The sequence below is a fragment of the Miniopterus natalensis genome, chromosome 19, assembly GCF_054644295.1.
Source record: "Miniopterus natalensis isolate mMinNat1 chromosome 19, mMinNat1.hap1, whole genome shotgun sequence".
NCBI lineage: Eukaryota > Metazoa > Chordata > Mammalia > Chiroptera > Miniopteridae > Miniopterus > Miniopterus natalensis.
This window is the reverse complement of record NC_142099.1, coordinates 29453333-29465806: the sequence shown is the minus strand read 5'-3', so window position 1 is coordinate 29465806 and position 12474 is coordinate 29453333. Positions and strand designations below refer to the sequence as shown.

Sequence of the window (12474 nt, the reverse complement as noted above, 5' to 3'; positions counted from 1 at the left end):
GCCCAAATTAATTCAGGGAAATTAAAGTCTAAACCTGCCTAGCATTCAGAGTACTTCATAATTTGGTCCCTTCCCACATCGCCAAATTCATCTCCCACTTGACACCTCCAAGAATCCCTCTATTAAAGACAAACTATTCCAAACTACTCCACACATTCTTTATAGATTCAGAAACATGTTATCTTTATTCATAAGCCTTGCCCTCACCCTTTTCAACACTTAGACACTTCTAAGGTTCAGCTTGAATTCCACATTCTCTAGGAGGTTTTCTGTCTTCTCCATCAGTGATCACTTCTTCAGTGAGACTTCTGTATATATTGGTTACAGAACAATTTATGTAGCTATTTGGTTTTTCTGGATGTAAATCTTTCTCAAACGGTCATTAGAATGTTAGGAACAAGCAACGTCCTAGAGCTCTCTGTACTCCCCCAACCTGCACAGAGTTGTTTCTATAATAGGAAGGTGTCATAAAAATTTGTCGAGGTTGATAAAACAGCAGTGTACTAAAGCAAATAAAATTGAATTTTCCTTCTTCTCTTTGGTAAACTCAACAGTCAAGTGGGGATTCTATAAAACTACCTATAAGACTAATCTAGAAATTAAAAGTAGGAAGAGGCCAAGAGACTATCTGACAATTGTGAGCTATCATATTAAAGTTGCTACTTTCCTTGCATTAGTTTTGGAGGCAATAAAAAAGGAGAGACATCAATGTATCTGAAATGCCCATGCCTAGCTTGCCACCTGAATATCTTCCACATTCCCACGATCCCTAAATGGGACTATGAATGGAACTTGTGTTCCTGTACAGATCTCAGAGGATGCAAGTAAAAGTACGGTGCAAACAGCAAATTGTTATCATAAACATCCAAGCTAGAATCACAATCATTCTCAACTGGGAAGTAACACAGCACAGTGGTTAAGAGCATGTTCATTAGCATGTTCATTAGCATGTTCACCATCCTTGTTCTGCTGCTTCTTAGCTGCATGACTGACTATAGGCAAGTTACTTCTCTGGCCATGGATTCAGCTATAAAATAAGAATAACAACAGTACTTGCCTCAAAGGGCTGTTGTGAGGATTAAACAAATCAACATAAGTAAGGCAGTTAAAAAGTGTCTGGCTAAAACAAGTGCTATATATTATTATTATTAATTACTATTATTACTAATTCCTCTCACTGTCTCAACTTATCTAGTTGGCCATCAAATCCTACTAATCTTTTCACTAAAATCTCTCTCAAGTACTTTTCTTCCATCCCTATCACTGTTTCAGTTCATACTATCAGACTGTAACAGTCACATTTATTCAATTCTCAAATTTATAAATAGCTAGAATAATGATGAATCAATATTAGATTTGAATGGTGTGACACTCTCCTTCTATATTATATAACTAACCTATTTTCTTTTACTTAAAAACCGACTGTTATTCTATTTATTTCCTTACAGGTAACCCCAATCCCACCCTACCTCCTAAAAAGTGTAGTTGAAATGCCAGTAGAGGAAATTTAAAACACCGAATATCCTGAGATACAAGGGCATGTAGTAGGAGAAAAACTCTGGGGCACCGTCATCTTTGCAAACTGTCCCGGAAGACGCTTTCCTTGACTATTTAAAAAAAAAAAAAAAAGTATTCCTATACATATTTAGGTATCAGGTCCATGTTATCGCCTGAGTTATTCGTCTCAACTGTTCTTTCAAACAAAAGCCAGCTTCCCTGCCTTTCCTATGTGCAATGTCTACTGAAATTATATGAGATTTTCATGCAAATGCCTATGTAACCTCGGCCCTTTACCTCCCAAGGTCTACAGACAGGCTTAGAAGTGCGGAGCTGGGAGTCAGGATAAGCCAGGCTGAACTCCCAAATCTCTGACTTCAAATTCTCAGCTCCAGTGCAGAGCGTTTCTAACCCGAACAGTCTCCCCCGCAAGCCAAGCGAAGAGCTGCCGCAGGAAGCGACGCGAAGCGGTCACCCGGGAACTGGGCTCAACCCTAAGCTACTAAGAAACCGCCACTGGAGAAAAGTTCGCTCCTGGAGGGCTTCCCGGGGCCGCAAGTCGGCTCGATCCGCCCCTCACAGCAGCTCAGGCAGTGACCACCTACCTCGGGGTCACCCACAGCCCCCACCCCGCCACACGCTCCCTCCTGCAGCCGCCCTCTCAGAGGCCTTCGGGCCCATAAGCTGCCTGAGCCCAGCCCGGCGCATCACCGCTGCTCCCACCTGGAGCGCCAGGTCCCTACCCGGACTTCTCCGCCCGCCGACCTCAGAGCTCAGCCCGGCGACTGGCAGGCCTGCGCCTCAGCCTGGGACCCAGATCCCACGCCCCTCCATCCTCCGCCCCTTCCCGTTCCTCCCCACCCCAAACCGACCTGGCCCCCGCCCCGGTGGAGGTGGAGGGAGACCGGACGCAGCGAGGAGGGGGCGGGGGCGGTTAGCGCCGCCGGCCCCGCCCTCACGCTCCGTACCTGAACCCGGCTTGTCCTCCGCCTCTCGGACTCCGCTCCGCTCCAGTCCCGCGCGCCCTACGTCCCCGTGCGCACGCGTACCTGGCTGGACCCTTACTCTCGCGGGGATTACAAGACCTGCGCGCGCACCCACGCACGTAGCGAGGCGTAGGTCCACTTTCCAGTCTTGGCAGATGCCTGGGAAAGGCCTTTTTCTGGTTCGTCCGCGCCGCGCAGGCGCACGTTCGCGCAGCGCCTCGACGCCCACGTGAGCGTCCGGTCTCCTAGTAACCAGCCACCACCCCTTTTTCATCATTTAGTTCTTACTACCTGCGGCCCGCAGCCTCACGCGGAAGGGACGCGCATGCGCAGGCTTCTGTGTCCTTCCGCCACCTTCCCAAAGCTCTGGAACACCTGCTGTTTTGCTGCTACGACTTTGGGCCACTTTTGCCAGAGATCAGGCACCGTTCTGGACCCACGTTCAGTAAACTCCTGGTTCCCCAGAGCTGCTCTTGGACGCTGGGAGGTCGGCGCGCCCTGCCGCCGCAGCCGGGGCTGGGGACGCATCCCTGGTGGGGTCCTGCTGCGGCAGCCAGAGAGCCGCCCTGTTCGGTGAGCGCCGGGGGCCTGCAGACCCGCGCCCCGGTCAGCCTTGCACGGCCCAGTGAGGGTTGAACTAGCAACGAAAGCACAGATTCCTGATTGCTATTCCTTCTCCACACGCCAGTCCCTTTCCAGAAAAACTGGTGATGGTTAACAAAAAAAGGAAAGGGTCTACTACGTCATTCATACTTAATATTTTATTGTTTTCCTGTTCAGTATCATTTAAACTTGTCTTAGGGAACACTATTTTAATTTACAATATTTTTGGCTATCCAACTATGTTAAAATTAATCACGATTACCTAAAATTTGGAAAAGGAGCTTTTTAGTGAAAAAACAATGAGAACTGCATTTTATCCTAAATTTTTGGAGCCCTGCTTGAAAAGAAATGTCTTTGAAATATTTAATGTTTAACATGTTCCACCTTTCTTAAATAACCCAAGGGTTTCTGAACTTTAATGGTGGCTTTGTCTGTCTTTTCCACAGATGAAATAGAGAACTAGATTTTTAAAGCTGTGCTCTGATTATCTTGACTTAGTATTCGCCTGTGCATTTCAAAAGTAATTTCACATTTGAAGAGACTAACAGTTCCTGTTTTTGCCAGGTAAGTACTCATTTCTTCCCACAACATGTTATTGGCAGGCATAACGAATTTTATGTTAGAACAAATTTCTTCATAGAAGTATATTTAAGTGCCATGTTTTTCTATTCTCTGCTCTGATTTTTTTCATCATTATGTGCGCTGTTACATTTTCTCACATTTTGTAGCATTCATTTTCAGATATCGTATACTTTGTAAGTATAGCTAGATACCAAAAAATTAAATTGAGTGTTGCTATTTTAATAAAGAAGTCAGAGGCCCTAAGAGGTACATTTCCTCTGAAATATAATTATACCTAATTAATAGTTACAAAGAAGCATGAACTCTCAAAGACTAGCCTAAAAATTTATTTTAGGGAGAACAATGTATAATCTCATTTTCTCTTCAGGTACTAAGATTATTTTTAAGATTCTCATCTAGCATTGAAAAGAAATAGGCAAAAATGTACGAACTTCAAAACTCTTATTAGAGTTTAAGCCTTGGGGGGATGAGGGGATTATTAATATAAGAGGTAGGAACGTACTTCCCTTAGGGAAAAAACAAAAAAATGTAAGCATTTATGTACACCACCTAGATGTTACTGAAGATTCTTTATGGCCAAACCAGGGTGTGAAGATTTTTTTTTATTTTATTTATATCAAGGACTATTAATTTTGTTCCCAAGCCCAAGAAAGTAAAAATTTTCTTCCCTCAATAAAAACCCAGAGTGGTCAGTGCTCCATCTTTCCCCAACTAACCCTTCCCTAGTGTCTCTGCACTCTCCTTGTGACAGTCGGCTGCAATTCTAAGGTCTGAGTTTTCTATTCCCTTCGTTTCTCCTTCATTTCACAAGTTTCACTACGAAAAACCTGTTTTGCCTTTGAGTACCTCCATGGTCTCAAAAATCTGGGGCTCCAATTGCATGTTAAGCTGCTTGATGCTATTTGATTTTATTTTAAATATATCTTTATTGATTTCAGAGAAAGGGAGAGGGGGGAGAGGTAGAAACATCAATGATGAGAGAGTTGTCATTGATGGGCTGCCTCCTGCACACCCCCGACTGGGGATCGGGCCCACAACCCAGGCATGTGCAAACTGTGATCTCCTGGATCCTAGGTCCAGGCGCAACTGCTGGGCCACGCCCCACTGGGCTCTTTTTTTTTAAGTTGGATAGTTTCTATATCTTCAAGTTCACTATTCTTTCCTTTGGCAGTGTTAATCCCATCCACAATGGGATTTTTTTCACATTAGAATTGTATTTTCATTTCTGGAAGTATGTGGGTTTTTTTTTAATAACTTCCATTTTTCTTTCTTCATCATGCACGTGCTTTGCTCTACCTTCTTGGAAATATGGAATATATATTAAAATAGCTGTTAAGGTCCTTGCATGCTAATTCTATCATTTGTGACCTTTCCAGGTATGTTTCTATCAATTGATTTTTTTTCCCCTCTTTTGGGTCATATTTTTATGCTTGTTTCCATAGCTCATAAATTTTTATTGGCTACCAGACACTGCAGCTTTTACATTGTAGTGCTGAAGGTTTTTGTTTTTCTTTAAATATATTTAGGCTTTGTTCTGAGATGCAGTAAGTTTACTTGGAAACAGTTTGATCCTGTAGAGCTGCCCTGTAGAAAATGCAAATGTCTATTTGATTTTGTTAATAAAATTTAAATTTTAGTTCCTCATTTGTACAATGTACATTTCAAATGTACACACACAGCTACTGGCTACTATATTGGACAATCATTGCAGAAAGTTCTATTGGACAGTGCTGCATTAAAAGCTTATTTTAAGCTTTGTTAGGTCCAAAATAGTCTTTATCTAGAGCAAATTTGGCCCCATTACCAAGCCAATACCTTTGTCAGGACTTTTTTCAGAGCTCCATGTATGAGGAGTTCTTTCCACTCTGGCTATTGGGAACTCTATTCTTGGCACTGGGTGTGCCTTCTCCTTTTTGCTGGTTCTTTCCTAGACTTCAATAGTTTACTTATACATATGCACTGATCAGTATTCAGCCAAAGGATTGTGGGGAATCCTCTGCAAATCTCTGGAGCTCTCTCTTACTGCCCCTCTCTCTTCAAATTCTAGCCACCTTGGCCTCCACAAACCCTGAACTCTCCCTTCTCAACTCCTTGAAATAACTAACTCAATTTAGGTTCCCCCTCCTTGTGCTGAAGCCTAAAATTTCCAAGCAGTGAACACTCCCAGGGCTCACCTTATTTCCTTTCTGTTAGGGATTACTCTCCTGCACTGCCTGTTGCCCAACATCTCAAAACCCTGGTTTCATGTGTTTTGTCTGTTTTTTTGTTTGTTTTCTGGTGTTTTGTTGTTGTTTTGTTTTTAGCATATTTAGGGCATGAGGATATATCTGGTCCCTTTCTGTATCATGGCCGAAAGCAGAAGTCAGCTGGCTCCCCTTAGTCGCAGGCCCCATGCCACCAATCATCCCCAACAGAAATGGTTTGCAATTCAAAAATTGCTTCAGGCTGAGGGCACCGGAAGTGCACAGGCCCTGATGCAGGAGAGGTTTGGCATGACATGTGCTTGAGGAACAGCAGTGAGGTCATGGTGCAGACACAGAGTGAGGAGACAAGAGAGGAGTTTGAGATGACAGATTTTTATTTTGTGTATGTTTCCTACTACTGCTGTAACAACTTACCACAAACTTGTTTTAATTTGTTCTTCAAATCTTCTTTTTCTTGTCTTCTGTCTGGTTTTTTTTATCCATTATGAGAGTTGAGTATTGAAGTCTCCAACTATTAGAGCAGAACTATTTCTCCCTTCAGTTCTGTGAGTTTTTGCTTCATATAGTTTGATGGTGTGTTATTACTTGGTAAATGTTTATAATTGTTTGGCCATCTTTATTTTTTGGAGAACACCTATCAGAGTATTTGGACTTCAGTAATTATTTCTTTAATCCATTAATAATTAATAAAAATTTTTGATAGCAAGAATGGTAGAAAGGGCTACGTAGAGAAGTTCTATTATTTCCTGAAAAGTGATGAAACATAAAAAGTCTGGTAAATTCCTTTTGAAATAGAATTTCAAAGAATCTATAGAACCTGTGACCCCTCCCACAGAGAAAATGTAAACACTGAGATGTAGAAATGTTTTACTTTTTATTTTGGCATCATCACCATGACATTCCATTAAAACAAACATTGCCATGAAGTTGGTTGAAATTCCCACTGTATTCACTTGGTTCCATTTTTTTCCCCCTCAAGCAATCAAGTTGAAGAAACGTTTCCACTACTGTATTTCTTCAGCTGTTCCAATGGGATTTTCTCTTAGTAAATCTGCTACTCAGGTATCTGCTATGTGTATGGATTCAAAAGTGGATGATCACTTAATGCAAGGGACTGAGAAAAACAAGTTGGAACCAGTGACTCAGTTATTTCAAAACACCAAGAAAATAAGATTAGAAGACACAAACCAAGAAAACTTTACAAGAAGTAAAGAGAATGGCACAGGATCTCTTTCAGAGAAAGCCTTGGGTTCAGTGGTTTATGTTAAAGAAAGTGATGGAATAGAAATGACAGATGTGGAATGAAGTTATCTGTACATATTACCACAGAAACCAAAAATTGCTTTTGACTAAGAGGGCATGTTGAATGAGAACTTAACCTCATTAGGAAAACCTAACAAAATGAAGGAAGATGACTGCTTTTTTCCCACTGTTTGTGAATCACCTTAGACTGCATTTTTAGATGACACCTACTCAAAATAGCTGCTTTAGGGACAAAAAACGCTCCAAAATTCAAAGCAGATTTCTCTGGTATTATGTTCTATCCTTGTCAAAATCAGAGTATTTGAGTAACAGTATTTGAATGGCACCAAAATATATTAATTATAAAGTATTTACAATTTGACATCAGTATGTCACACTATTTCTGGTGTATCGATTTTGTATGTTAGATTTCCAGTTTTGGATTTTGCTTGAGGGGACTTTATCTTCCTGCATTTTTGCATTTCTGTTCTGTAAAAGTTCACTGTAAATAAACTATGCAAAAGACCATTAAATGCATACTTCGAAAAGCATTTCACGTTTTAAATCATCCTTTTAAAACTGTTATTTTTTCCCTCCATATTGAATTCATTTCAGAGTTACAAATTAGTTATTTCGAAGTGTAATAGTTTATCTTACAGATGCTACCATTTTACACTACCAATATTTAATATAAGAAAATAGCCTTAAAATTCTTGTTTTATATATATATATCATTTTGCCACTTATTGAAATATGTAGTAGTTTGAAACAGCAGTATTGTCTCAAGTAATGTTAGATGAAATTAAACCATTTTGTGTCTGGACATATAGTGAGCTGTAACTATATTATGTATGTTTTGAACATTTTCCTATATTTTAATATTTGATGACTATATCTAATGCCCAATTGAGTAATCTTCACAGTCAAAAACAAAAAGGGAAAGACATCTCCTTTTAGGAGAAGCAGTATTTTATAAATCAGACAGTACTAAACAAATGTAATATATTTGTAGGAAATACTGAGCCAAGAGTTTTAAAAAAAAAAAAAGCTGAATGGGGCATAACCAATAAGATGATGCTTTTTATCATTTACAGAACATAATTCTTTGGGAGAGAAAAAAATACACAAACCATTCACTTGTTCACCTAGCCTGGCACTGGGCTTGGTGCTGGGGATATAGAGGTGAGTAAGATAGCTACTGCCTTTATTGTGCTTACTATCTGGCTACCAGGGAAGGTAGAACATCAGATAGTAATTATATAAGATACAAACTGTGATGTGACAGGAGGAAAAAGTAAAATGTTCAGAGAGACAGGAGACATAACACATAAACTTGATTTTTAATGGAACTAGAAAGGCTTCTCTGAGTAAAATGTTCAGAGAGACAGGAGACATAACACATAAACTTGATTTTTAATGGAACTAGAGAGGCTTCTCCGAACACGACACGCATAGCTTTTATAGCGACATGGTTGTCCAAGTGAGATGGTGATGGTTGAGGTGTTAAGAAGGGGAGAGACTCCAGGTGAAGTTTGGCAGGACGTAGTGATGGCTTAAAAGTGGCAAGGGAGGAAAAAGAAAGGGTTTCTAGCAAAAAAGGCTAAATGCATGGAGGTTCCTGGGGGAAAGGGTGTGCTCAGGGGCACAGGTTTTGAACATACCAGGTTTTCAAGGCAAGTAGACAGTTGTATGTATGGAACCAAACATAAATTTTGAAGTTGTACACAGAAATGCTATTTAAAGCCATGGGAATGAATGATACTGCTTAAGGTGAATGTACAGTTTGAGATCAAGTCCTGAGAAACTCCAGCATTTCGGAGCTGGTCAGTGAGAGGCAGCTGGCAAAGGGGACTGGGCGTTGGCAGTGTGGTTGGTAGGAAACCAAGGTGGGGTAATGTCAATACTGCCCACAGGAGTCTTTTTTCTTTTTTTTTTTTATCCTCACCAGAGGATATTTTTTCCACTGCTTTTTCAGAGAGAGTGGAAGAAAGAAAGAGAGAGAAACATCGATTGGTTGCCTCTTGAACATGCCACCTGGTTCCAGGGATCAAGCCTGCAACCAAGGTAAGTGCCCTTGGCAGGAACTGAACCCAGGACCCTTCTGTCTGCGGACCAACGCACTAACCACTGAGCAAAACCACCTAGGTCGCCCACAGGAGTCTGAGGTGGAGGTAGTCAACTGATAGGTCAGATGAGGACTGAAAAGTCCATTGGATCTAAAAGTCCACGAATATCACCAGTGACCTTAGCAAAACCACTTAAAAAAAAATAGGGACTTGGCTCAGGCATTTACAGACTGTTGTTTCATGTCCACATATGTCCAACAGGACATTTGATACCTGTGTGGATGTTGAATTTAGGATGATCTTTCATTGTGTGTGATGCACCATGCCCTGCAGGATGTGAAATGTGGTAGCACACCCCAGTCATTGAGGCAACAAAATATGCAAACATTAATTACCCTCATTGATAACCACTGCTGCTAAGACATCAGAAAATTGGGATCCCCAAATCCCATCCAAGCTATAGATTAGGCAGCTGGGAAGGGAAATTCCCGAAGGCTTCCTGAAAGGGGTGGAGTGGAACAAGTTAATTAGAACAATAGCCTGACGGTGTTTTTTGAGAGAATTCTACAAGTGTAATCCTCAAGTGAGCACTTTTTGGAGTTCTGTTGTTTCTGATAAGAAAGTAAAATTTCCGTATAAAAATAATGTAGTACAGCAGAAATAAGGATGGTAGGAGACTTTAAATTCAACATATCCATAAAATAAGATATCTAGACTTATGGTATATGCACTATTGTTGTATCTAATGGTGTTGTCATTGATGCTAATAATAATAGCTATAATGTATGGAACTGGTATGTGACTGTCTTAGCTGAGATTGCCTAGAAGCTGCCTGACACAGGGATTCAGGTGTACATGATTTTTGGGAAACACCTATAAAGAGGTGAGGAAAGCAAGATAGGGAAGCAGAAGACAACTAAGGAAGAGGACTCTGATAAATTCTTGCCCTGATCCATAGGGTGCTCTGGAGGGTTCACACTGCAGAGTTGTCCCATTGTCCCACTCTGACGTAAGGGGACTACTGTACCCTCATACCAGTTAGGCACTGGTTGCCCACCACCAAGCCAAAGTGGGATGGGGGCAAGGAAGGTATCATGACTCACTCAGGTGTCTCTGGGAGGACAGCTCCCCCACTCACAGCAGCTGGAAAAGGGATGCATGGATTAAGGGTAAAGGGAGCCTGGGTGGGGGCACTAACAGTCTTTATTACAATGCCAGACACCCAGCATATATTACTGTCCTTTGATTTTGAAACAATTTCAAATCTACAGAAAAGTTGAAAGTATAGTACTAAGACTTTTCCGTCTGCCCACTCCCAACCATTTGAGAGTAAGTAGCTGACCTAATTCTCCGTCATCCATGAAGACTCTTTTAATAATTTAAATAATTTATTTTAATTTTATTTTTAATTTATATATCTTTATTGATTTCAGAGAGAGGAAAGGAGAGGGGGAGAGAGACAGAGAAACATCAACAATGAGAGAGTCATTGATTGGCTGCCTCCTGCATGCCCCTGACCGGGGATTGAGCCCACAACCTGGGCATGTGCCCTGACCAGGAATCGAACCCCAATCGCCTGGATCCTAGGTCAACACTCCACGGCTCAGCCACGCCTGGCCGAGCTTTATTTTATTTTTAATTGAGATGTAATTGACATATGACATTGTATTAGTGTTTGGTGTACAACATAATGATTTTATGTGTGTGTGTATATATATATATATACACACACACTGCAAAACGATTACAGGAAGTTTAGTTAACATTCACCACCACACAGTTACCAATTATTTTTCTTATGATGAGAACTACTCTCTTAGCAACTTTCAAATGCACAATACAGCACTGTATATGTCACTATATTAACTATGGGCACTGTGCTGTACATTGCATCCCCAGGACACATCTATCTTGTAACTGGAAATTTGTACCTTTTGACCACCTTCACCCATTTCGCCCCCCCCCCCCCAAAAGCACTTTTGATGAGATAATGGCAATAGAAGCCATGTTGGAGTAGGTTGAAAAATGAATGGGAAGTGAGGAAGCGGATACTGGATAATGAATGGGAAGTGAGGAAGTGGATACTGGATGTGTAGCAACTCCTTGAATTAAGCTGAGCTCCGAAGGGAAGCAGACAGGATAAAAGGTGGAAAGAGAAGCGAGGTCACTGCAGGATTGTACGGATAAGGCGGAATCCATGTTTGAGTGTCAGTAAAAGAAGGTTCTAGCAGGAAATAACCAAAGGAGAGACGTTTCAGAGGAGGGAAGAGGGAACCGGATTCTTGGAAACCACCTCAGTAGGAAACTAGGGTGGGGGGAGGCTGTACCACCTCAAATTTCAGTGAAATGGAACTTAGAAAGATGTAGCATCAGCAGAGGGCAGTAGTACTGCGTGGCTATTTTTAAGCCTGACCTGAGGTTCCCCAGCAGCTGGCAGCACCACCTGGCAAGGGTGTGAAAAGCCAGCCTGGAGCCCCGCGCTCCGCCAGCCCTGGGGGACAGAAGCCCCCTGCGTAGGCCCCGGGGACAGCAGCAGAGGAATCGCCCACCTCGCCCATATACATGTTCGAAATAATAAATCGCTGTTTTAAGCCACTCATGAATGGCTGAGGCAGTTTTGTAGCAATCGTTAACCGAAACTACGGCTTGCTGCGGTGATTTCCCACCTGGCTGAGCCACGCGGATTTCCCTGCCATCCGCAATGAGGGACACCCCAAGCAGCAGCGTCCCTTCGCCTCCCTGTTTGCTTTCCGACCCACTGCTTCCTACCCGTTACCGTCTCCGTGTGAATACAGGTGTTTGTTCCTTTAAATGCAATGTCTTTCCAAACTGAATCTAAGTTCCCTCATCTCCCAAGCGGAGTTACCTGCCTTTTGGGCTGTGAAGAGGAGATCCCTTTAAGACCCGCCGCAAAGCCTGAACGCCCGGCGAAAGGTTGACGGCTTGGCCCTCGGGCCTGGCGCGCGGCCTGAACGCCCCGGGTTTCCGGCGGCCTCCCCCAGACTCGCCCACGACGTGGCCGCCCCTCCTACCTTCACCGCGGTGGCCGTTAGCGCCGGCGGCCACGCAGGGCGCGTCCGTCTCAACCGGGGGCTCCACGGCTAGGTGGTGCACCGCGTCGGCTCTAATCGGGCCTGGCGCCGGCCCGCCGATCCCGAGGGCCCTTAGGAGCTCTGCGGGTTACCCAGTCCCGCACGGACCGCGCGGGGCAGAGGCCCCGCCTCCCGCGCCACTTCCGGGGCGGTGTCTGGGAGGGGGCGTGGCGGGGGCGCGTCCGCTGCGCGCGCAGCCTTC

At 43.0% G+C, this 12474-nt stretch overlaps 1 protein-coding gene across 2 annotated transcripts; it reads left to right on the top strand.

Moving 5' to 3' along the window:
* The first annotated feature begins 3025 nt into the window (after positions 1–3025).
* On the top strand, positions 3026–7665 carry C19H2orf15 (chromosome 19 C2orf15 homolog). Of its 2 annotated transcripts, XM_016221295.2 has the most exons (3): positions 3026–3056; positions 3533–3650; positions 6852–7665. In XM_016221295.2, the coding sequence occupies exon 3, from the start codon at positions 6902–6904 to the stop codon at positions 7175–7177; it is 276 nt and encodes a 91-aa protein (XP_016076781.2). In that variant the 5' UTR covers positions 3026–3056; positions 3533–3650; positions 6852–6901; the 3' UTR covers positions 7178–7665. The 2 variants fall into 2 exon arrangements, with proteins under 2 accessions (XP_016076781.2, XP_016076780.2); XM_016221294.2 differs by lacking the exon at positions 3026–3056 and having other exon boundaries at positions 3364–3650.
* Positions 7666–12474: the final 4809 nt, after the last annotated feature.